General features: G+C 39.4%; 3 protein-coding genes across 9 annotated transcripts in view; 1 reads left to right on the top strand and 2 right to left on the bottom strand.

Moving 5' to 3' along the window:
- PDCD11 (programmed cell death 11) overlaps nucleotides 1-4,437 on the bottom strand; it is a 40,682-nt gene extending 36,245 nt beyond the window's left edge. For all 3 annotated transcript variants that reach the window (XM_031461684.2, XM_031461685.2, XM_064488376.1), the window contains exons 1-4: nucleotides 4,344-4,437; nucleotides 2,830-2,942; nucleotides 1,850-1,981; nucleotides 671-838 (exon numbers count right to left, since the gene is read on the bottom strand). In XM_031461684.2, the coding sequence (XP_031317544.2) occupies nucleotides 671-838; nucleotides 1,850-1,981; nucleotides 2,830-2,931 (402 nt within the window). In that variant the 5' untranslated portion in view covers nucleotides 2,932-2,942; nucleotides 4,344-4,437. The remainder of the gene's footprint in view (nucleotides 1-670; nucleotides 839-1,849; nucleotides 1,982-2,829; nucleotides 2,943-4,343) is intronic.
- A 104-nt stretch (nucleotides 4,438-4,541) lies between these two features.
- Nucleotides 4,542-9,975, top strand: ATP5MK (ATP synthase membrane subunit k). 4 transcript variants are annotated; one of them, XM_031461683.2, is made up of 5 exons: nucleotides 4,585-4,685; nucleotides 6,170-6,195; nucleotides 8,179-8,274; nucleotides 8,364-8,456; nucleotides 9,872-9,975. In XM_031461683.2, exons 3-4 carry the CDS (start codon nucleotides 8,188-8,190, stop codon nucleotides 8,451-8,453), a joined length of 177 nt encoding a protein of 58 aa, XP_031317543.1. In that variant the 5' UTR covers nucleotides 4,585-4,685; nucleotides 6,170-6,195; nucleotides 8,179-8,187; the 3' UTR covers nucleotides 8,454-8,456; nucleotides 9,872-9,975. The 4 variants fall into 4 exon arrangements, with proteins under 4 accessions (XP_064344450.1, XP_031317542.1, XP_031317543.1 ...); XM_064488380.1 differs by lacking the exons at nucleotides 4,585-4,685; nucleotides 6,170-6,195 and adding an exon at nucleotides 4,542-4,578; XM_031461682.2 differs by lacking the exon at nucleotides 6,170-6,195 and having other exon boundaries at nucleotides 4,564-4,685.
- On the bottom strand, nucleotides 9,960-23,044 carry TAF5 (TATA-box binding protein associated factor 5). 2 transcript variants are annotated; one of them, XM_031461681.2, is made up of 11 exons: nucleotides 22,467-23,044; nucleotides 20,190-20,427; nucleotides 16,655-16,970; nucleotides 15,735-15,898; nucleotides 15,489-15,624; nucleotides 14,727-14,847; nucleotides 13,848-13,977; nucleotides 12,525-12,689; nucleotides 11,713-11,890; nucleotides 11,350-11,527; nucleotides 9,960-11,030 (listed from the first exon to the last, which is right to left on the bottom strand). In XM_031461681.2, exons 1-11 carry the CDS (start codon nucleotides 23,023-23,025, stop codon nucleotides 10,813-10,815), a joined length of 2,403 nt encoding a protein of 800 aa, XP_031317541.1. In that variant the 5' UTR covers nucleotides 23,026-23,044; the 3' UTR covers nucleotides 9,960-10,812. The 2 variants fall into 2 exon arrangements, with proteins under 2 accessions (XP_031317541.1, XP_064344447.1); XM_064488377.1 differs by lacking the exon at nucleotides 11,350-11,527 and having other exon boundaries at nucleotides 10,824-11,030.

Below are 23,044 nucleotides of genomic sequence, written 5' to 3'. Positions count from 1 at the left end.
CTGCACCTCAAACTCAACATAACAAAAAAATCAAATTACGATCATCTCTCCCAATCCGGTCCCCTTTCAGGGTTTCACATCTCAGGATAGCATGACTGTCAAGTCATGCTGAACAGAAATCTAGGACTCATTTTCGACACTTCTCACAGCCTCACCACCCATATCAACTCCACCACTAGGCACTGACTTTACCTCCTCAGTCCTCAGTAAATCCTGAACGCAAGCTGCCATCAATCTCAGAGACTGGACTATGGCAATAACCTCGTAACTAGTCTCTAAGCAATATTCGTGCCTCTTCAATTTATTCTCTATGCTGTCTACATGTCACCTAACCCAATGAGAACATTTCAAGGGTTTCCCATTGATTCTAGAAAAACCAATCTTTAACACGGTCTGCCCTCCACCCAGCTCTCTAGCCTCCCACACACCACCAGCCCCTGCTCTCTCTGCTCCAGCCGCACTGGCCTTCTCTCTGCTACACATCAGGCTCCTTCTGCCTCAACTCCCTCCCTTCTTTCTCTAGCATAACCTCATCCTTCCATCTCAACTCAGGCTTCCTTTCCTCAGGTACCTTGTACCTTTCCTTCTTAATGCTTAGCAAAGGTGTAATTTTACATCTCTTTGTGTACTGCTTATTTCCAGTTACAGATTTCATCCAGGTTTCCCTTACCTGCAGAGGTTCCTCTTGTGCCACCTGCTCATTCAGCTTTTCAGTGTAAGCATCACAGATTTCAGTCACTTGCACAACCCCCTGGAGGCCATTGGGGAGGCTAATCACCAAGTCCAGTTCATTTACCTCTTTCACGCAACCCAGAATCCGCATCCCCTCACATAGGGACTAGAAGAGAAAGAGTGAAATATGTACAACAGGGAGGAGAACAATGATTGGGGAGGTTGGGGGTGGGGTGGGGTGTCAGGCTTCTGGTACCAATGTCCCAACTCTGACATATAAAAGCCACAGGAGATTCACATGTGTATATGTCAGTACACTCATCAAGCATCTGACTGAGCACCACGAAAAGCTTAAATTATACAACAGCGTTTACAGCCCAAGGATGCTGCTGGGCACTCTCGCCTTTTCCTTTATTCCAAGCAACCTAAATTCAAATGCCTGGCAGGCATCATGATACAGGGCGCAGGCCAGCAGAGACAATGGCAGTCTGGAGTGTGCATGCCATGTCTAAACAGTGCAATCACTATTCTACTCCGTGTGGCTACAAACATGAGGGAGTGTGAGCTTGTATGGTCAGCACTTTCAAATTTTAACAAGCCAGAAATTTTTATACAAAATTTTTTAGTTTTCTAATGTTGGCACCAAGTTAAACATTTTTTTTTAAGTAGCACACAGGACAAATAAAATACTTCTGTAGGCCGAATCTGAATCTATCCCTTCAGAATCATTTGACTTTTTTTCCTTTTTTACAACTAACATGGATCAGACTTATCTAAAAATTTAAGGAACATAATAAGACTGCTTCACTTCTCTGAGATAGTTCCCACGTCTATAAAACGAAAGGGCAGAATAAGAGTGACTGCTAACTTGATTCATTGTTCTAACCTATGAATCTACTAAAATACATGTTCCCTGAGGACATTGGAATGAGGGACTCAGCAATTAAAAAGAATAACAAACAAAACAAACTACAACAAAAACATGATCACAGGCACTGATTAATAACTGAGGAAAATGATGCTCAATTCTGAACAAAAAAATGGAAGAATCTCTACAGACACAAGTTATATACATATGAAAAGAATGAAAGAAAAATAAGGAAGGAAGAAGAACATATACAAACTTAATTAAGCAACCCAGAGAGTTTGCTTAAAACAAAATCAAGCTTTAACACACCTCCTTATTAAGGATTTCAAACTTCTCTCTTACAAACTTGCTGCTTTCTCTCTTTTCAATTTTCAACTTTTTTGCTTGTGCTGGTCTTTTCTGGTTCTTTTTCCTTTTGGTGGATTCTTCTTCAGTAGAAATCTAAAGGGGGAAAAAAGATCCAAAAGAATGAAAAGCAGCAATCCTGGCCCTTCCCTCTAGTCTCAAGCTTCTGTGATCTTGCTTTGTTACTCCTCCACTCCACTCCACTCCCAACTATTCCTTTAATTCCTGTCTCCATTCCAATGCTCCCTTTGCCTAAAATATGAGCTCCGTTTTCAAAATCTGTTCTCAAAAGCCCCTTCTCTCCTGTGTTCTTCCTCCCTTAACTGGGATAGACATGGGGGTTCCAGAAGAAGCAATTTGGAACAATGTCCGAAAATAAAAGGTGGGGTCACAAAGACCCAAGTTAAACTGTCATCTCCACCATAACAAGCTGTGGGGTTTCAGCAAAATTATATAACCTCTCTGGGCCTCAGCTCCTCACCATGCAATGGTGATCTCTACTTCTCAGTACAGCTGGAAAGATTACATAAAATAGACATAAGGCCATACAATCAAATGTTAGTTCCCTTCCCTCTTGCATTTGGAGCACAGCCTACTCTAGGTGAAGATTTCAAATTTTAAAGCAAATTATGATCATTTTATATACAAGAACCTCATTTTAAAATGCAATGATCAAACTGCTTCTTCTCCATCCTTAACCAACATGGTACAAAGTTCCTAAGAATAAGAAACAACAGCACTGCAAACTCAAATACTAAATACCATGTTTCAAAAGATATAGCCTTGTGGTGGTATGGACTCTCTAACAAGTTCAGTTTATAAAAGTGGATTTCAAAAATAAGCCAGTCTGGGAAATAATACATTCTCAGACAAGGCACATTCTTCATAAGGACACCAGAGAGAAAGTGTTCAGTGAGTCTTACCAAAAAAAGCACACCACTTACATCAAATAAGTTGTCATGTTCAACTGAGTACTGGAAAGCTTTCTCTGATTTGTGGGTCTTTCTTGTACCCCCTCGGGGGAAGCTTTCTTCCATGTTTGCCATGTTTGGGCCTCCTAAAAACAATGCAAAGAGTTGGTGAGATGTAACCTTGGCATCAGATTTCCTAAAGGCTGTGATCCACAGGCAAGATATAGAGCCTTCTAGCACCAGAGTGCTAGACAGCATTCACGACTAAAAAATAGATGGTTTGATGCCAGGCAACAGATAATCCATAATTTATCTTTCCAAAGGTCTTTGATTCAACACCACAAGTCCACACATTTTCCTCCAGAAAAAGAAGTTATAGATTCAATGTAGTAAATATCATTAAGCAGCTTCAGTTAAGTCACAGATACACAAACAAACATATAACCCCCTACCTTCAAAGAATATGTATATTTAAAAAAAATTTTTTTTAAATGGAGGTACTGGGGAAGGAACCCAGGAGCTTATGCATGCTAAGCACCTGCTTTACCACTGAGCTATTCCCCACCCCAGAACATGCATACTTTTAAGAGGATAATACAATTATGCAAATAAGTTAAAGTATAAATCAGATTATAAACTACTGACAAAACATAGAAAATAATGAGGCTTCAGTAAAGGAGGCAAACTTCCTAAAGAAGATGCCTTTGAGCTGAATGTTAAAAGATGAACAGGATTTGGACAGATGGAAAGGGAAAAGCAGAAGGAATGTGAGGAAAAGGATGGAATAGGAAAAGCCAATTTCAATAAGCACCAGCAATATGTCTGTCAAACAACCGCTCAAAAGCCTGCTTTTGCCTTTGAAGAACTGTTCAACTAGACCACAAGGTGAATAAAGCTTAAAAAGGAGCTTAGGCTTTTGTGTGGAAGATCTTTAATTAGATATGAGTAAATTAACGTTTACTTTGGCAAGTCAGAGCCTTAAGTAGGGTAAAAGAACAGTAGTCAAAAAATATGTGTACTGCAGGGTACAGATTGGACAGGAAGAGAAAGAACTGAAGGAAGGTACGCTGGGTAGAAAGATTCAATTACAGTACAACAGAGAACCATGAGACCAGAACTGGGTATAAGTGAGAACGGAATATAAGAGGGGTTGGTTCTGAGAGACACTTGGGAGTAAGAATCTAGAAAGGCTTGAGACTGTGTAAGAGGTGGGGAACTCAAAGCAGTCTAGGAGTTGGAATCAGGAGTGGATGTGTGTTTCTGAGAAACAGGAAAATGCAGTTGGGTCCAGTTTGCTGGGAATTTGACCCTAAATCTCATCTCAGACAAGGGGAAACTGAAGCTTCAAAGAGTAAAGCGACCCAGGGGCAGAGACTTAAGCTACGCCCCGGGGACAGATCCTGACGTTACAGGAGCCACTCGAGCAGAGCCGGCTTCTGAGCGGGGACTGGCACTGCAGGTACATGGCAGGGACCCGTAGGACCTAGTCCTGGGACAGATCTGGAAGCCACAACGTTTCCTCCTTTGTCGCCTTTGCCCGTACTCACCAGCCCCGGGACGCCAGCACTTCTACTTTGGAGGCCGCGCCACTGTAATCACGCACGCGGAGTCTACTACACCGGAAGCCCAACGCTCCTCTTCCGGAAGCGTGGGCGGGCTCAACGCCCTACTTCCGTTACTACACGGTACTAAGTCCTAAAGGGCAGGGGGAGGTGATTGAGATACCGGAAGCGGAAGGGCGGGACTTCTAACTGTAGCCAATCGACGCGGAAGGCAGAATAGGTAAGGCCTGTTGAACGCGTGCGGGGGAGGCGGCTTCTTCCGGGTGGGCCTAGGGGCAGCTGCGTACACTGAAGGACACAGGCTGCGGAGTTGGTGTCTTTTGGAAGGTAGGTGGGGAGGGAGCCCGGGTTTGGACCTCGCGCGTCCGCTTTGCGAGGCTTGCCTAGAATCCGACTTGTTCCTGGTCCGGGCACACCGCGAGTTTTTTGCTTTGGTGGGGTGAGAGTGGTGGTGAGTCGAAAAAAATTAGGGAAAATTAGGGCCGGGCGAGAGGGTTCGGACAGTGACCCGGAAGCCTCGGTGCGAGGTAAAGGCCTCTCCACCCCCAGCTCCTAAAAGCCCTTAGGATACATTTTCCAGTGGAGAAAAATGAGGCGCGCAGCGAAGGGAGTCCCCCAAGGTCACCCAGTGACGTTAACATTGGACGAGAACTCAGGCTTCTGACCCTACCTTCGGTTAAATGACCCTCTTCTCTGTATGCCCAAAGCAGTTTGTTTCCAGTGAGCTGTGCTTAGAAAGCTGGCCAGCCAGGCCTCCTTTAGCCAGGCTGTGCTACCGTCTTTGTCAAGCGGGCCTGCACTTCGCCAGGCCCGCGATAAGCGGGTTAAATTTCAGTCTGTGTTTGGTCAGCGGAAAGGCATTTTCTAGGAGGTAGCGAGAACAGAGAGCTGTAAACTTGAAGTGCAGGTGGCTGCTTCTGGTACCTGAGCGGCTCTCACTCTTTTTTGCCTCCTTCACTTAATGATCTCAGCATTCCAGGTAGGTGTCCATACAGGAAAACAGCAGTATCAAGAAACAGAAAATGGGTTGGATAGGTGTAGCTCAAGTGGTAGAGCACAGTCTTAGCATACACAAGTTCCTGGATTCAATCTCCACTACTGCCTCTAAAAATAAATAAATAAGTAAACCTAACTACCAACCCCTGCAAAAAAAAAAAAAAAAAAAAAAAACAGAAAATGGAAAAGGCAGTTGGTCAAAACTTTGGGCCTTTTCTGGAATGCCCATTTCACTGGTGAAGAGAGGCATGAAAAATTAAATGTATTGAATAGTGGTTCGCTTCTTAATTAGAAACAAAAGGGAAGATCCTATCGCTTAGATTTTGCCATAGGCTTCCGTTTAACAATTAGTATGGTTATTTTTAGCCTTAGGTAATTTTCTCCTTCATTAATGTCTTCTTAAGTATGATTTAAAAGCAAGTATCAGTTCAATTATTCCACAAAGGACACTAACACAAAGATTCCTGATCTTTGCCCAAAAGTACCTGCAGTTTGCTGACGGTACAAATCAATAGTTTGCAGGCTTTGGTCCAGTTGTTTATTAGCAACATTCCACTTCCTCCTCCATCTCAGCGTTTGAAGAGTCTTCCTTTAAGATCTAGACTAAATTGCAATTCCTATACCATGCCCTTCGCTGCAGTCAGAATTAGTTCTCTGTGACACCAGCCTTCCTTCTATATTGTGTAGAGATAAATTAAAACACCTTAATATTCTTTAAGTTGGACACCACATTCTCCTGAAATTTTTTGTTAGACACAAGGTAGTGGGGATTGTTAGTTAATAATTTGACAAAGTTAAGCCCTTGTTTTCTGTAGTTTCTCCTAGAAACCCACTTGATGCTGTAAGAATCCAAAAATCTATCCTGAAGATAATAGAAAAGCATGTTTTTAGTAAATTGGCTGAAATGAGATAATATAAAAGCTACATCATAAAGATTTCTTTTAATGGAGATTTTCCTCCTTGGACTGGACTGGCCAAGGCTCCTGAGGAGGCCTAAGGAAGTTTGGAATCCTTCATTGCTCCATGAACCTTGAAACCGTTCACGATTAAGATCATTTGTCCACATTTTCATTGCCAATTCTATGCACGTGAATGCCTCTGGAGGCCTTTGAATGGTAAAGAGGAGAGTGCCAGTTTCCATAGCAACAGCTTCCTCAGAGGTGTCTCCCACTCTTTCATCAAGAGCCAGCTGAGTCACTGCCACTGCCTACCAATCTCGACCGGACCTCGACCGGCTCGTCTATGTTGCCAACCGACTCGGCGTGGCGTCGGTCGTGGTAGATAGGCGGTCATACAGACGAATTTTCGAGTGGTGTTCTGATGACCTTTGAATATGCCTTTACTATCTTTTTAATTTTGAAAGAAATACATGCTGTTGTAAAATACATACGTTCTATAGGTGTAGCCCGTCTTAAAAGTTTGCTATATGTTCTTACAGGGTTTTGTTTTGTTTTTTTAATATGTAATCACTAATAAGCATTTGGTTTTCTATTTCTGTTACTGCAATGTTTTTAAACTTTAACATGTATTAGAATCACCCAGAGGGCATATTACAACAGATGCTGGGTGCCAGTTTCTGATTCAATAGGCCTGAGAAATTGGGTTTCTAAGAAATTTTCACTGATGCTGACAGTCTAGGAACCAGACTTTGAGAATCATTGATGTGCTCTATAATGTCCAGAAATAGGATTTTTTTAATGTTTAACATTACATAGGGACATCGTTCTGTGTCAGTACGTAAAGATCTATGTGCATGGGAATATCTTTCCCTGTCTATATATAAAGATCTATATGCATTTTATTTCCTCCAATGGAAACTCATTTATGTCTCTTGTAGGTGGATTTTTGGTTCTGCCAGTTTTTTATTTTCATAAACTACATTTCAGTTACCATCCTTGAACCATTAGCATCGTTCCACTTTGTAACATTTCTAAAAGGATAAATTCCTAGAGAACAAATGAGCCAGCTAGATGAAAGGGTTTACGAATTTTATAATTTGATAGATATTGCAAAATTGCACATTAAGAATGTTACACCAGTTTATTTACACTCCCTCCAGGCAACAGAGGGACTTTATTTTCCCACATTCTCACTACTACTGCTTACTATAAACTTATCTTTTCTACTCTGATAGTTAGATTTTAGTCTCATTTTACATTTCTTTGATCATGCGTTTATCTTTCTATGTTTCACATTTTTACTTTGGCCACCTTTGTATTTTCTCTTGCCTAAGATGATTAAAATATTTACCCATGTATTTTTCAGCATTTTTGGTTTCAGCTTCCTCACCACCAGCAGTATGTATCAACTCAATCTAGTAAATGATCCCTTCTCTCCCTTCACATGGAGGTCCTAAAATAGTTATAGGAAAAATTGTAAAAAGAAGGGTTGCAAGGTGAGCTGTTTAGTTGCTGGCTACCTCTATGAGAAACTTTGAAAAGTATCACAAGCTCCACTAGCTTTCAACTAGTCTTAAAACTGACTAATTCCATGTACAGTACACTATGGCATAGATAGAGCCAGCAATGAAAGCAGGTTACATTGGGTTGGACGATGGACTTAAGAGACTACTGTGTTCTCCTCCTATGCTGAGTGATTTGATGTATATTCTGGAGTGTTGAGTAATAGCAACCAAGACAAAGTCCTTCTTTCCAAAAATTTCTTATCAGCAAGATTTTTTTCCACCACTTTGCTGCTTTGTTGGGTGAGGCATATATAAAATTTGCAATATTTATATGCAATGACTTTTTGAATTTTTTAATTAAAAATTTTTCTTTTAAATTGCATCCAAACCAATGTATTCCTTTCTTTCTTTTCTTAAAAGACTGAAATCATGGCAGGTCCAGAAACTGATGCCCAATTCCATTTCACTGGCATCAAAAAATATTTCAACTCTTACACTCTCACAGGGAGAATGAATGTAAGTATTAATGATACCTTTAAGCAGTTATGTTTTAGAGTAATACAGGTGTGACAACAGCCTTGTTTACTTTTTCCTTTCTTTTTCAGTGTGTTCTGGCCACGTATGGAAGCATTGCTTTGTTAGTCTTATACTTCAAGTTAAGGTCTAAAAAAACTCCAGCTGTGAAAGCAACATAAATGGTAAGGAGTTAACATTTAAAAGTTTATAACTAAGCCTTTTGATGTTAGGGTTCCCCCCCACCATAAAAGTGTCTTGTCATTGTGCAAAATTTATTAAAGAAAAAAATAGAAAAATATTGCCCATGTCCCATTACCCTGAAAACTTGTGTTAACTTTTTTTTATGTATTTGGTTTCCAATGGCTATGATTCATATCTGTAATTTTGTCTTACAACATGTGTTTTCTGTAATTTGAATGCATGAGTGCTCATGGATATATGCTTTATTTTACAGAGGAAATGTCTCCTATTAGAATTTTTTTAAATATAAATAACATTACAGTGAACACTTTAGAGCATGAAGTTTTTATATCTGTGATTGTTCTCTTAGGCTGAAGTGTTTTCCCAAAGCGTTGTGGGGCACCCAGCTTTGTGCCCCAGGTGATGTTGAATAATGTCAGTTTCTGATTTTTGTTAATTTGTTGAGTGAAAATTTTTTTTGATGAAGTTGTGTATTTTTGTTTACCATTTACATTTTTAACATTCTCTGTGTGTGGCAATGTTGAATAATGTCAGTTTCTGATTTTTGTTCACTTGATGAGTAAAAATAATTTTTTTGATGAAGTTGTATATTTTTGTTTGCCATTTGTATTTTTAACATTTTCTTCATGTGTTTTTCTCGTGTAACAATGGGGACTTTCTTTTTGTGAAGACCTTTCTCGATATGCTTTTTGTAGTAATTAATCAACCTTTTAAATCAGTTGCAAATGTTTTTACTAGTTCGCTTGCTAGTTTCAAATTTTTATGTAAGTAATTCTGTCTTTTCCTTAAATCCCTCAGATTTTGTTTTCTTATAGTGCCATCCAGTCTCCATTTGCCCTTGCTTGAGTGAATAAATATTTGGTGTGTTAGCAGATGATGTGCAAAAAACCCAAAACCCAGATCTAATGTAGTTATCTATAACAGAAAAATTTTCTTCCACTATTAAAAGCTTTTCCAATCCCAAAACTGTTGACTTAGGGGACTGCGTATCCTAGAATGCTGTGTGGTCCGTTACTTATTCTTGACAAACAGGTGGTTTTTTGCCCCGTTTTTCTTATTAGGTACCTCCTAATTTTGTTTTTCTAATGAGGATACTACCACCTTCTCTGTTTTCTAGTGTTTACAATGTTACTTTATGTACTAGGCTTTTCCAATGGTATATGATTAGGATCATTCTGAATTATTGGCAGCTTTTTGTTCAAGATGGAGTGTTAGGTTAAACTGTGTTAAGCTGAGAGACACCTAAATTTTGAGGGGTAACTGACTCCTTTGAGATTCTAATGAATTTGCATTAATTTCAGGGGAGGTTCCTGGATAGTCCTGTACGAGTAATTACTAAGTCTTAAAGGTAGAGTTGAACACATTTGTGTCTAAACTATTTTTACTTTGTTTATAGGATCCTAAACTGTACCTCATCTGTTAAGTTCCCACGCCTGAAGAAGCTAATGTCAGCTCATCATGTGATACTCAATTTGTACAATAAATTATGAACCTGGAAAAGCTGGTTGTCTTTATTTACAAGATATCAAAAATATAAAAATTGTACAAAATGCAACAAAGGCAAAAAAACTGGCAGTGACTTGGTCTAAATCTCTTAGTTTCCCAAAGCAAGGCTCAGTACTGGAGGTAAGCAACTGAAATGTCTGTCTGACTTCAAGTGTCCTAGGTTGTATGTAGCCATTTTAGCTGAAGTAGAACATGGAAGTTAATTTCTTCACCTGGTTTATAGAATGTTTGTTTGGGTGCACTCAAAATCCAAAAGGTATAAATTCAGATGTCAGTGGATGGTTGTACTTCATCTATTTCTCAGAAAGGAACTGTAGTTCACCTACCCAGTTACGTACATTCCACTAATCATGAGCCAAGCAAAAATGTTAGTGGATCATTTAACATAGTACTTGAGTGCCATACAGTAACTACATTTTTACAGCAGAAACATACATGCTCATAGAATTCTTCAGCTAAAATTCAAGATGGTATTATTATTACTCAATTTGAATCTTGAAGCAAGATGAATTATTGAAATCACTTGATTTTTTTTCTAGACATAATAAATTAAAATAGCATTTGAACAGAAAATGCATAGTTTCCACACAATCCAAAGCACCATAAATGTCCCCTCCACGAACATAATACCTCTTATTCAACTAACGGAAATTAGTTAAATGTGGTTGCTATAGAAACGTGGAACTGTCCTGTTCAGATTTTCCAAGCAGCATACTTCCAGATCCATATAGACAAAACATTCTTTGTAGCTTAAATATTAATCACTGAGGTATTTGCTTTTAGTCTCCCTTTTTAAAACAGTAGCTTCCAGAGGTCTTTAATACCGATGGTTTATTGTGGACTATAAGCTCCTGCAGCTAGAACCAAGTTTCTTCGAGTAAAATGGAGGTGTACAACTGGTGTTGATTTGGTCATATATGTTCCCAACAATAACTCCTGTGAATTCTCAGGTAAATTTATATGGCCGGTGGCTGTAGTAAAGTCATCAGTCTCTAAATCTTCAAATGCTTTGACAGCATCCCATAACCGGACTGTATTATCCATTGAACCTAAGAGGAAATCAAAGGAAATCATTTAGTAGCATCTACCATATTTAGATGCTGACATTCTGTCAAGTAATTTATGCATTTACTGTGTATTTCTGATGAAGAAATCTGAACTTGGTTAACAACTCTTTTCCCTCTAAAGAAGCATTTCAAGCAGTAGTTTAACCTGAGAAGTCAATATACATGTAGGTGACACTCTGGAATCATTGCTAAGGAGAAGCAAAACCTAAAACAGCAGACCTTAATTTTGCAATTGTCAACATTGTGTTTCCTTTAAATGTACCATTGACCCATTACTGCAAAGCCATTTCTAGTCACTTACCTGATGCCAAAATTTCACCATCTCTACTAAATCTTAGTGAACAGACTGTATCAGTGTGACCTTTTAATTCTCCAACCATCAAACCATGTCCAATATCCCAAAGGAGTACTCTGCCATCTGTTGCTCCTGTAGCCAGGAATCTCCCATTGGGAGAAAATGTTAAGGAGTGAATTGGTCCCTAGAAAAGTTGGAAAAAAGGTTATCAGAAGTAGGGTTAAAAATACCTAAGAAAGTAAGGCAAAAGTTAGAATTACAAAGTTCAGTGGTATGAACAGTATCTTTAATGTGTATGTCTCACTGGTTATTTTTTAAACTTATCTCAAAAAGAACCTTGAATGCTGGAATAATAAAGGTGTAAAATACCTTGTGTCCAGTGAAGATCCTTACACAGTTCCCATTCAGGACATCCCAGAGCCTCACAGTTCTGTCTGCAGAGCCCGTAGCAACATAATTAGAATTTGGGTGGAATCTGGTACAATTCACATCGGCAAGATGGCCAGCAAATATCCTTAAAGGCTGGTAGTGGTCTGTAGCCCAGAGCCTTCAAAAAAAAAAAAAAAAAATTGAAAACAAAAGATAATTAGCAGTTAACTGTGAAATACCAAAATCCTATCCAAAATAAATATAGAAACATCCAAGTGAAATGTTAGCTCCAAATGGGTCCCCCTCATTAGTTACCTGAGCGAAGAAAGATGGAATGTCTGAGACTAAACATTCTTAAGAACTAAACTGATCTGGTACAAAAGTTTTTTAATCCTATAATCCTTTAGTTCTCTGTATGTACACCCCCGTACCTCACTCAACTCTTAGTCTAACCCGCAGAAAAGTATTTTTCCCTAGTTCTGATCACCACATGGTTTATAACCCATGCTACCTCAATTCTGAACTTTTAAGGACATGACAGGAAAACAAAGGTGCTCACAGTGGTTGTGAAAGACAGTTTCGCATCTGGTGGCGGGCAGGGGAAGAGCATGGACTCTACAGACATGACTGCAGACAAGGTAAGAGTCCTATCCCAAATTCATTTTCAAATAAGGACCTATAAATGCTGACATTCTCAAAAAGTTGTTACTGAATAAAAGTGAAAATGAGTTTGGTTGGAGTTTGCAATTACCACAAGAAAAATTCTGTTTGTTCCTTGAACAGACCCCGTCACAAGATCACAACATTCTTACCGAGCTACTCGGTCGTGGCCCCCTGACACAAAATAGTATCCGTATGGAGAAAACTGTGTGTCCCACACTGGATAGTTGTGTCCTTTATATCCCACCAAGCAAGTAAATGTTTGAAGACTCCACAATCTAACAGTTCCATCCTCTGAAGAGGAAAGCAGATAGTTCCTGAGAGAAGAGAAAGTAATATATTTGATTCCTAAAATAATTTAGTTACCTGTCCATCTTTTGCATATATTTGAATGTATTAAATGTAGCTAACTGACATGCTACTTATCTCACTTTTAATTTATACATGAAATCCACAGTAGATAACAAGAGTTGAAAGTACTAACTACTGTTAGTCGTAACACTGTATCTACTGAGTACCTACTAAATGAGGTTAGATTATTTTAAAAACATATCTCTTAAAAGGAAAATCACAATTCTTTAGGAGAAAAAAAATACCAACAGGTAATGACAAAAAGTACGGTCAGATTGGTAAACTGAGAAGGGCTTCTAAGAAATGTGATATGTCACTTAAAACTCAGTAAATTTTTTACTTTAAAATGGAGATGCAATTTTCATATCCTGTACAAGTTGTGTAAGAATTTTAAAGTAAACATCTTTTGGACCAAAAAAAAAAAAAAAAGCAAAAACAACACTACAGACATGCCATTAATACCCTACCTTCATCAGGGCTAAATACAAAAGCTGAACTACTCAGAAAGTAATAAGGTTTTCACTGAAATCAGAAGTTTCCCTTGAGTAAAAATGTACTATCTGGCTAAACCCTATAAAACAACAAAAATCCTCATTCTCAGTTTCATAAAGATGAAAATCTTGATGGATTGAAAGCTATTATCTATCCAATAAGATATAGGTAGTATTATGAAAACAAAATACCCTCCCCCATTTCTACAGAATGTTAGAGATCATGAAAAATAGGCAAACACCTTTTGTGGGTTTTAAATTCCCTTTACACTATTCCCCTAGTTCTTCTGATTATACAAAGATAAGTCAATTGATAGCAGTAGCCACAAAACCCAAGGCAGGAACCCAAAGAAGCAATTCAACCCTTACTGGAGTTACAAAACTGAAGCTAATTTTTATAACTGGCAAACCCTGAAGCTATTCATCTTGATTCTGTAAATTTGGGTATTGTATATTAGTACCCCAAGATGAATTAGCAGATGGCAAGATTCTCAAAGATAATGAATAATAGGCAACCATGAGATTTTTCTAACAGATTTTTCCCCAACATTTGCATAATGTTTCCAGTAGTTAACACTCATATAGTCCCAACGTAATACTGCAGTATTTAATTTTTATTGTTTGGTATTTTACCTATCCGGACTGAAGCTGGCTCCATAGACAGGCCCACTGTGACCATACAAAATCTTCAACTCACTTGCTGTTTTCTCATCCATGATTCTTTCTAAGACATCATCTGATTCTTTATCTATGAGGCTAAGATCTAAAATGGTCCAGAAATATTAATTTTTAAAAGGACATTAATTAAAACATTTTAAGACAATTACATCACAGTTTAAGAGAACAACTAACATTTGAACAGTTTCTCCTACATACCAACCACTGTGCAAATGCCTCTAAATTAGCTGCTATCATCCCAGTGGATAAGAGAAAAAAATGAGGTTCAGAACAGTTAAATTATATGCCAGAGTGCACACAGCTTAGTGTTGAAACTAGAACTGAAACTCAAATTTGTCAACTATATCACAATGTTTCAAAAATTTATAAAACTACAGAAATACTAAATTATCAAAAATGTATTATCTAGTTTAAACAACACAATTAGCAAGAAACTTTCTTTAAAATGAAATCCTAACCTTATTAGTTCATTTTAGCCATTTTTATGGCTAAAACAGAAAGTACTCTCCCATTTACTTAAAGGTTTTTTTTTAAATTCACAAAAAAACAACCAAAATAGGAGAGTTTTAACCTTAGGGAGTTTTCTAGCCTTATCCCCTCATTCTACAGATGAGAAAACCAAGGCTCAAAAAAGTTAAACCAGTGTAGCACCCCAGTCTCCTGATTGCCACTCCAATGCACTTTTCACTGTTGGGAATGTTGTTAGCCATTTTGACTTAAAAGTAAAATCAAGTGAAAGTCTGCTGAGATTACAATGTCTTATGTATATTCCATGGGATCAAGATTGGTGTAAACTAATGATGAATTTACATCCTGACAAGTCATCTCAGTTACCTGCTGCTTGTTTGACACTACGAAGCTTTTTGGGTGTCACAGACCACACTCTGACAGTTGAATCTGCAAAACCTCCAGCAATCAAACTAGAATCATCAGTGACATCCACCGCAGTGAGACCCTGCCAATAAAAATGTTAAAAAAAATTTTTTAATTAGAAAAAAGCCTTACACTGTTTTTGGGGAAAAAATTACAATCACATCTTAGAGAATACATAATGATAGGCATTTTTCTCATATAAAAGATTATTTGAGATTTCATTCTCCTATGAAATCCATCGTTTGAAAGCATGTACTTTGAGAACATACAATCATTTACCCGCTTTTTGCCCTCCAAGTTTGGAGTGCAGATGTTAGTCATGTTTGTACTTCACTAAATATATCCTCGCACCCTATTATATATAGAGTCTATAAAGATACGAAGAATTATTAAGTTTACAGTAAGTACTTAAAGTCAAGTTCAAGAGAGATGAACCACACAGCTTCCTTCTTCTAAAGGCTAGCAGAATTCTGATCAGTGAAACAAAGGCCACAAATAAGCAAGATTTTAGGACCTACAAGTTGTTAAAGGTCTTTCAAACATTACCTTCTATCTGTTCTGAGCAGTATCTAATTCTCCTTCCCTAACTGCTTTAAGCCATATTTACATCAAGAGTTTAAATAAGAAAACTCCATTTTAGTTAACACATCTAAGTTTCTTTTAATGGTAATCACCATTCTAACATGACTCTCCAGGCAGACACTGCCCAACTGTTTTACCAACCTGGTAAGCATTGAGGAATGTATAGAAACAAATGGAGGGTAAACAATCTGGCCCGAGGCGCACTCGTTTGGTGGTTTCTTTCATATTCATTATCTTATCCAGCTTATCTGAATCTTTCAACTCAGGAAGAGGGATTCTGTGAAAGAAAAACAGACTAGAAATTACTCTGAGTATTAAGAAACTTGAACCATCTATAATGTATCGCCTTATACCTCTACACATGTTCGTGAGGTTTTTTTCCCTCACCTGTTTTGAGGTGGAGCATTGGGATCTTGTTTTTTGCTTTTGGATCCAATACTATCTTTTTTAGGCTTCTTCTTTTTAGGTTTCCCTTCTTCATTTTCTCCTTCTTCATCCTCATCATCCAAAGGCACCTCAATTTCTGGCTCTTTTAATAAACCAAAAAATACCTACGAGTAAAAAGAGCCAATTTTTTAAAATGACCTTTTTGTTCATTAATACATCCTTTTCCTATCTTGATAGGAGGAATCACAATTACAGTATGGTCATTATTATCCTGAAGCAGATTCTGTACTTGTCTACCCAATAGCCAATCTCCCCTTCTTCCTTACTAACAGAACCCTGATTTAGTTGGAGCAGCACTATGCTCAGTTAAAATCATTTCTGTTCCAAGTTCCTTGCAGCTAGGAATGGCCATATAATATCATTCTGGTCAACAGATGTACACACAAATATACTGGGCAGTGCTTTAGAAAACAAAACTGTTTTCCTGATAAAAAGAGAGAGATTCAGCAGGTATATGTCTCTCATCCTCCCCCTTCTGCCTTCCTGGAACACAGTTGTAAAGCTACAGCTGCAATAGCCATCTGTGAGCACAAGGAAGAAAGTCACATTCTGAAGATGGCAGAGCAGAAAGTAGAAGGAGCCAGGGTCCTTGAGGGCACTATGGAGCCCTCACACCAGTCTAGGAGGGTCTTCCTCTTTAATTCATTTTACTTGTTTCAGCCATTGCAGTCAGGGTTCTGTTAAAGGCAGCCATTCCCAAATTCTTACTAATATATACATCATCCTTAGAACATGAAACTTAGTATACAGTGTAAAATTATTCCCAAACTAGCTATAAGAAAAATGTGTAAATTATGTAGATGGAAATGCTACAGTTTTTCATAATCTGCATTATATAGTTCTTAGGTTTATTCCCATACCTTTGATTTGTTTGCCTCTCGTTTAGCCTCTCCTGCCAAACTTCCCACCATCGCATCTATCTGTTGCTTACTACGCGGCATCCCATCAAAGATGTCAATGTAGAGGTGCTCCTGAACTATGTTCCATATCTGATTGTTCTGTTTCTCCTGAAGATGCCTCTTCAAGAGTTGGTACGAGTCTCGGGAAATACGCAGAACAAATTTACTTGTTCGAAAATCCAACATGGTCTCATTCCCTTTCATGTGTTCCTTTTTGGTAAGACTAGATAATACTCGTAGGTCATCCTGGTAATAACATTCCTGATCTCCATGGAACCTGTTTCAGTGATTTTAAAAAGTCATTTTTCAATGTAATCATTAAGGGATCTGCCTCTCCCCCATATATTTATAAACATCCTAGAATATTTTCAACGTAGTAGTCTGAATAATCCTGGACTAAGCTGTAGGATCAGAAGTAACACATTTCAAAATGATCACAATTCATTTCTGAATTCATCCTAAAAATGACCAATCTAATTCTCTAATGAAATGCATTAGAAACATTTTAAGAGAATTTGAAATAAATACCATAAGTGAATGAATGATAAGATACGCATCATTGGTAGACAGTCTAATTTGAATGCCACCATTGGTAGACATTTGAAAACGTTAGAATCTTTGCTCTACTAAATTTTATGTTCTCTCAAAACCCACTTTTTAAAACTTTTTATTATGGGATATTTCAAACATATACAAAAGTAGAAACTAGTATAATGACTCAATATACCAATCACCCAGCCTCTCACCCATAATTAATGCATGACATGCTCATAAAACCAACCATTAGTAATAATTTCTTATCTTAATACCAGATGTAAATATTAAACATCACTATTTTAATAACATGACTTAAGAACAAACATGTTGATATCAAAGAGTAAGCACTCCCATTTACTCATCATTACCATCATTACCAAAGGCAATTAAGTAAAGCTTTCAGCTTTGATGACAATTAGTAAATTTAAATGTACTTTTATTTCTACAAATCTTAATTCCTAATAAAGTCAAATGTAAAGATCATATATTGACATTCACTAAGAACAGTAAACAATGCAAAAACATTTAGAAAACAATGATTAAACATAAGATACTAGGACTCTAGCACTGACAAGACACATAGCCTATGGATTCCTAAACTGTTACCTGTGTTACTCTATTATGACTCATCAAGACACAAGTTTCTGTCCAAGATTTGAATAAAATTAGAAATCTCAGCCTCCTGGTGTTTATATTAGTCACTGCTCATAACCTCACTGAGCATGGGGTCCTGGCAAGGGCTGAGACTGTCCATGACAAGGAGACAGAATCCCCTAGGAGATTCCAGCTTCCTATGTAAGGAGATGACTGCACCATGACACTGGAAGAGGAAGAGGTTTTTCAATAACAGTAAGAAAAATTAGCTTACAAATTCTGTCACCATCAGCCTTAATTTTTTTTTTTTCCAAATACACTGAGCTACAGAACATTTGCTTTATATACCTTCTATTAGGCATTGTAGAATGATGAATGAATATAATGGCACAGAAGCAGGAGTCCTGAGTTCTATTATTCCTCTATTACCACAGCCTTCATTACCTGACAAGTCCTAGCTTCTGGGTCTAATGCTTGTATTAAAGAGCTCGCATTCAGACTGTTAAGCACCGTCTCCTTCTTAAACACTCCTTTTCTTTGGCTTCTTTAACTCAACACTTTCCTAGTTTTCTTCCTGCTTTACTAGCTTCTCCTTTTATCTCTCTTCTACTTGGCCATCTCTTCTACTCCAAATGGTGGAATTCCTCAAGGTTCGGGCCTAGCCCACTCACTGACTTATTTCATACTGCCTCCTAGACAAGCCCATCTCTATCCATCAATACTGCACACAACTCCAATTTATGGCTCCATCTCTACTTCTCCTCTGAGATCCAGAGCCTTATATATCATCCATCTATCAACTTGACATCTCTTAAACGAGTCAAAGGCATATTCAAATCTAAACTCCAGATTATTCCAAACCCTGACAAACCCAGTACTCTTCTAGGGCTTTCTATCTCAGTGAAGAGCACCCCTATTCAGTTAGGGTAGCCAGAAACCTAGGGGTAATCAATTACACTTTCATCTCCCTTACCTCCACAGCCAATCCTTCACCAAGTGCCTCACAAATATGTCTACTTCCCTTCACCAACACTATCACACCCTAGTTCACTGTTTCTCAACAGGGGTGCTAATAGAATTTGAGGCAGAACAATTCTTTCCTAAGGACTACCTGCACATACTGGAACTTTTGGTATCCCTAAGCCACCTGATCCTCCAGCCTAGTCATTATGACAACCAAAAACATCTCCACTTTCAAATAGCCTAGGGGAGAGAGGAATAATATTACCCCCAGTTGAGAACCACAACAATAACCTCCAAAATGGTCAATCTATAATTACTTTATAGTTCCCCCACCATCTGTTTTCCTCACTGCATAAAGATCCTTTCAAAATGGAAATCTAATAAGGACAAGGTTCTTCAATGACTTCTGTAGCAGAGATGTCTCACTGTCCCCAAATACCCATTTTTTCTTTCTTCCTCCACACCAGAACACCTGAATATTAGCTGAGCACACAGACACCTACATAAAGACCACATTTCCTACCTCCAGTGGCAGGTGTGGCCACTGACTAATGACATTAAAAAGGGAAAAGTATATGCAACTTCCAGGAAGGATGTATGCCCTCCAGTGTTACAGCAGACTGTAACACTGACGTGAGTGCTTAGGGCTGGAGAGTCACCTTGTACCACAGGTGGAACTGTATGACAAGGATGTTAAAGCAACAAGATCGAGAGAGTCTAAGTCCTTGATAATCAAGGACTCCATACCAGTTCTGGACTGCCTACCTTCAAGAGAGAGGGAAACAAATTTTTATCATATTTAAGCCTCTATTGTTTGTGTTTCCAGTTACTCTCAGTCTAATTTAACACAGCTTCATATTGCTCTTAGGATAAAAGCAAAAATAAACTTTTATTTATGTCAGTATTGTTTGAATTTTCAGCGAATCTCAGCCAAATCTAATCCTACCCAATATAACCCGCTACTGCTATTAAGATAAACAAAACCCTTAGCATGGCCCAAGAACTTGCCTGTTCCAGACCCTAACCAACTGTCCAGCTTCATGTTATACCACACCCCCCCACCCCTATACTCTCCTCCAGCCACACTGGTCTTCTTTTGTCTCTGTACCTACTATGATCCATCCTGCCATAGAGCTGTCACACATGCTTTTCCTTTTTCTATTTCTCTGGTTAACTCCTACCCAATCTTCAGACCTTATATCAATCATCACTTCTCTGGGACCCTTCCCTGACTTCTCCAACTAGATCAAACCCCTCACTGTAGTTCTCATAATACCAGGTACCTCTTCTTCATAAAGTACTTTTTGAGTTGCAATCTTACATTTGTGGAGTTACAGATGTGTATATACATTATATATATGTGCTATATATACATATTTTATATATATATAAATTCACATACTTCTCAAAGAATGATTTTGCTTCATTCTCATGTTGATTGTAGACGAGTTCCAAGTACATGTGTACAAATAGGGGATAAAAGAGTTGGGATAACTCTGCCCGATGGCAGTCCAAGGAACATTCAATGAAGTGTTTCAGTCCACTATAGTATTCTTCATACATTGTGGGGTCTCCTTGTTGGTTGTAGGCTGATAGCACGGCACTGACATCCGGCTGGTCCTCCACAGCTACACTTCCAACTGTTTAAAAAACAAAAAACAACTTTCAAGAAAATGACCTGACACGTACCAAGAGACTAAGGCTGTTTTGCTAAGGTCCAGAGGTGAACTGTTTCTCACATGTTTGTCCCTTTCCTTTCAAACTCTCTTCTCCAACACGATCACATAATCTTTTAATGGGATTCACTTTGTTTCTGTCACCCATTCAAAACTCCCTCGGTATGTCCGTATCTTAAAATAAAATTTTCAAATCAATAACAAAAAGATTCAGTATTTTTCCTGGAGCTACTTATTTTAAAGACAAATTTTATAAAACATGGTATGTGCAAGTCAAAAAAGTGTATTAATCTTTTCTCAAGGCTCAGTTGCAAATGGCACCCACTACCACCAAGCCAAGCCCTGGCTTAACACTCCTAGCTCTCTGAGCTACATAAGTACTTTGTAACTTTCCCGTAACACATCCCATACTGTGTTACCTTCACATATGTACATCTATCATTCTGTATAAAATATAAACATGTTAATAGTGAGGAGAATTTGCCTTATTTATATTTCTAAAAGATAAATCTATTTTATATGCTTAAAACATTTCTATAACCACCATTTGAAGCAGAAAACATGAATATTTATTTCTAATATAGCAATAACAAACTATGATACATCTGTCAATTGAATCAGTTTGTTGGAAATTTTAAAGTTGCAATTACACTACTGTTATGCTCTTTACTACACAAATTTTATAAGTACTTTTGGTTATTCTGATGACCTCTTTTCCTCCTTACTGGTTTCTGAGATACAGTATAAAAAATAGGTCGTTTCTGAAGAGATGAAAGATTATAGCAAAATAACCAACAACATAATTCATCCATCTTATAGTTCATTCACAAAACTCTGCATTTAGGAAAGATTTCTCTCAATCACATTTGCACACATTTCTACTTATGGCTTACAATGCTACGTATTCATTCGCTTCTGGCAATGCTGCAAAGATTAGGTCTCATAAATACAGATTAATTTGGCTAGAGGCTCTACATCTCTTATTGGTTCAGGATCACCTTTGAGACTTTATAGTGTTTTGTGTTGTTTTGCTGGGAAAAGGGGGGAAGGGGGAGCCTCAGGTGTCAGTAATGGATACTAGGCATAAGCTTATCAGTGTCAGACACTTTACATATATTATAACTAAATTTCACAATAACCCATTTAACAGAGGGAAATAAAAAAAGCTCAAGCTTTGGAAGAATAATAATCAGCACCACACAAGCAAAAGCAACACAGACACTGAACTCCGGTCTGTCCAACCAAAGATTGTTCCTAAATGAATGGTTTCAAACTTCGCCATACATCAATACCCGCTTGGAAGAATTTATTTAAAAATGCAGATTCCCAAGCTGTAGTCATGGCCAAGAGGTTAAGGCGATGGACTAGAAAAATGCAGATTCCCAGACTCCACCTGCACAGGGTCTGACTCACTAAGTCTGAAGTGACGCCCAGAAAATGCATTCCCTTAAATGATTTAAACTAACGATAGTCAGCCTACGTTTTGAGAAATACTGGCTACACTATGTTCCGTCACTCCCTGGCTGTGTGGTCCAAAGCAAGTCCCTTGGCCTTTCTCAGTCTGTGTTCTCGTCTCTAAAATAGAGGTACGGTCTACCTCATAGTGGAACTCTGAGAATTAAGGTGTATAACTTGAAGTATTTATAGTAAAATGACAGTAGTACAGAGCTGTACAAATATCGTTAATGCACCCCTGCCCAAGGCTCAAAAGCCCAAATAAGAGGAAAGGGACCGAAAGCCTGAAGGTCTCTGCCTCTCCGAGCCCACCGTCCTCATACATCCCTAGGCTCAAGAGCTCTCCACAGCCTCTCGCTGGAACTGACAGCTCGGAAGAGGGTTTGACTGCGCAGCCGGCGCACTAGGGAAAGGGGCGGGCATGTGGCCCTAGAGGCGGGCCCAGGAAATTCAAAACAAGCCCGCAGAGGTGCAGGCCTGCCAGCCTCTGCCTTCCCGGCTAGCTCCCCTCCGTGCCGGTCCTGCCTCTCCGGGACCCCGCGGCTCACCTTTCCCCGGAGCTGCAGGACCTGTTGCTAAGACCGGGACGGCGGCGGCCCCCGAAGCGCCGCTGCCCGGAGGGTCGGGGGCCGCAGGACCAGGAGCCGAGGCGGTGACCCGGCTGAGAAGCGTGCTAGCCGCCTCAGCGCTGGCGCCGTCCGCCTCTCCCGGGGCTCCGGAGCCCGCCACTGCCTCCTCCAATAGCCGGGCCTCACGGCGCAGCGCCTCTTCGGCCTCGCGGAGGTTGCTCTGCCGTAGAAACTGCAGCACGGCCAGCAGAGTCTGCCGGTCGTGAGGAGCGCCAGCCTCTGGAGCAGCGGCGGACACCGGGGCCGCCCCCGCCGGGGCAACGGCGGAGACAGCCACCGTGGGTTTGGGGGTCCCACCATCCCCGCCGGCCGACGACGACGCCGCAACGTTCCCACCGCCGCCGTTCGGGCCGTTGTTGGTTGTGCCGCCGCCACCCTCGCCAGCGCCGTCCCCCGCCTGTGGAGGTAGCAGCGCCGGCGGTCCTTCAGACTCTAACTTGACCGCCACCTCCGTCTGCTCCTCCGCCAGCGCCGCCATCTTGCGGCTTAGCCACCTC

The sequence above is a fragment of the Camelus dromedarius genome, chromosome 8 (genome assembly GCF_036321535.1).
Source record: "Camelus dromedarius isolate mCamDro1 chromosome 8, mCamDro1.pat, whole genome shotgun sequence".
In the NCBI taxonomy this organism is placed as follows: domain Eukaryota; kingdom Metazoa; phylum Chordata; class Mammalia; order Artiodactyla; family Camelidae; genus Camelus; species Camelus dromedarius.
The sequence above is the reverse complement of the archived record's forward strand: the minus strand, read 5'-3'. Positions and strand labels throughout refer to the sequence as shown.

Excerpts from the sequence above, each read along its gene's own strand:
- ATP5MK (XM_064488379.1), top strand. Across the intron at positions 8,275-8,363 it reads CTCTCACAGGGAGAATGAAT|TGTGTTCTGGCCACGTATGG; the intron begins GTAAGTATTAAT and ends TTTCTTTTTCAG.
- TAF5 (XM_031461681.2), bottom strand. The coding sequence starts at position 23,025 with ATGGCGGCGCTGGCGGAGGAGCAGACGGAGGTGGCGGTCAAGTTAGAG. Across the intron at positions 12,690-13,847 it reads GCCAGCTTCAGTCCGGATAG|GAACTATCTGCTTTCCTCTT; the intron begins GTAAAATACCAA and ends CTCTTCTCTCAG. Across the intron at positions 11,031-11,349 it reads TGGTGAAATTTTGGCATCAG|GTTCAATGGATAATACAGTC; the intron begins GTAAGTGACTAG and ends ATTTCCTCTTAG.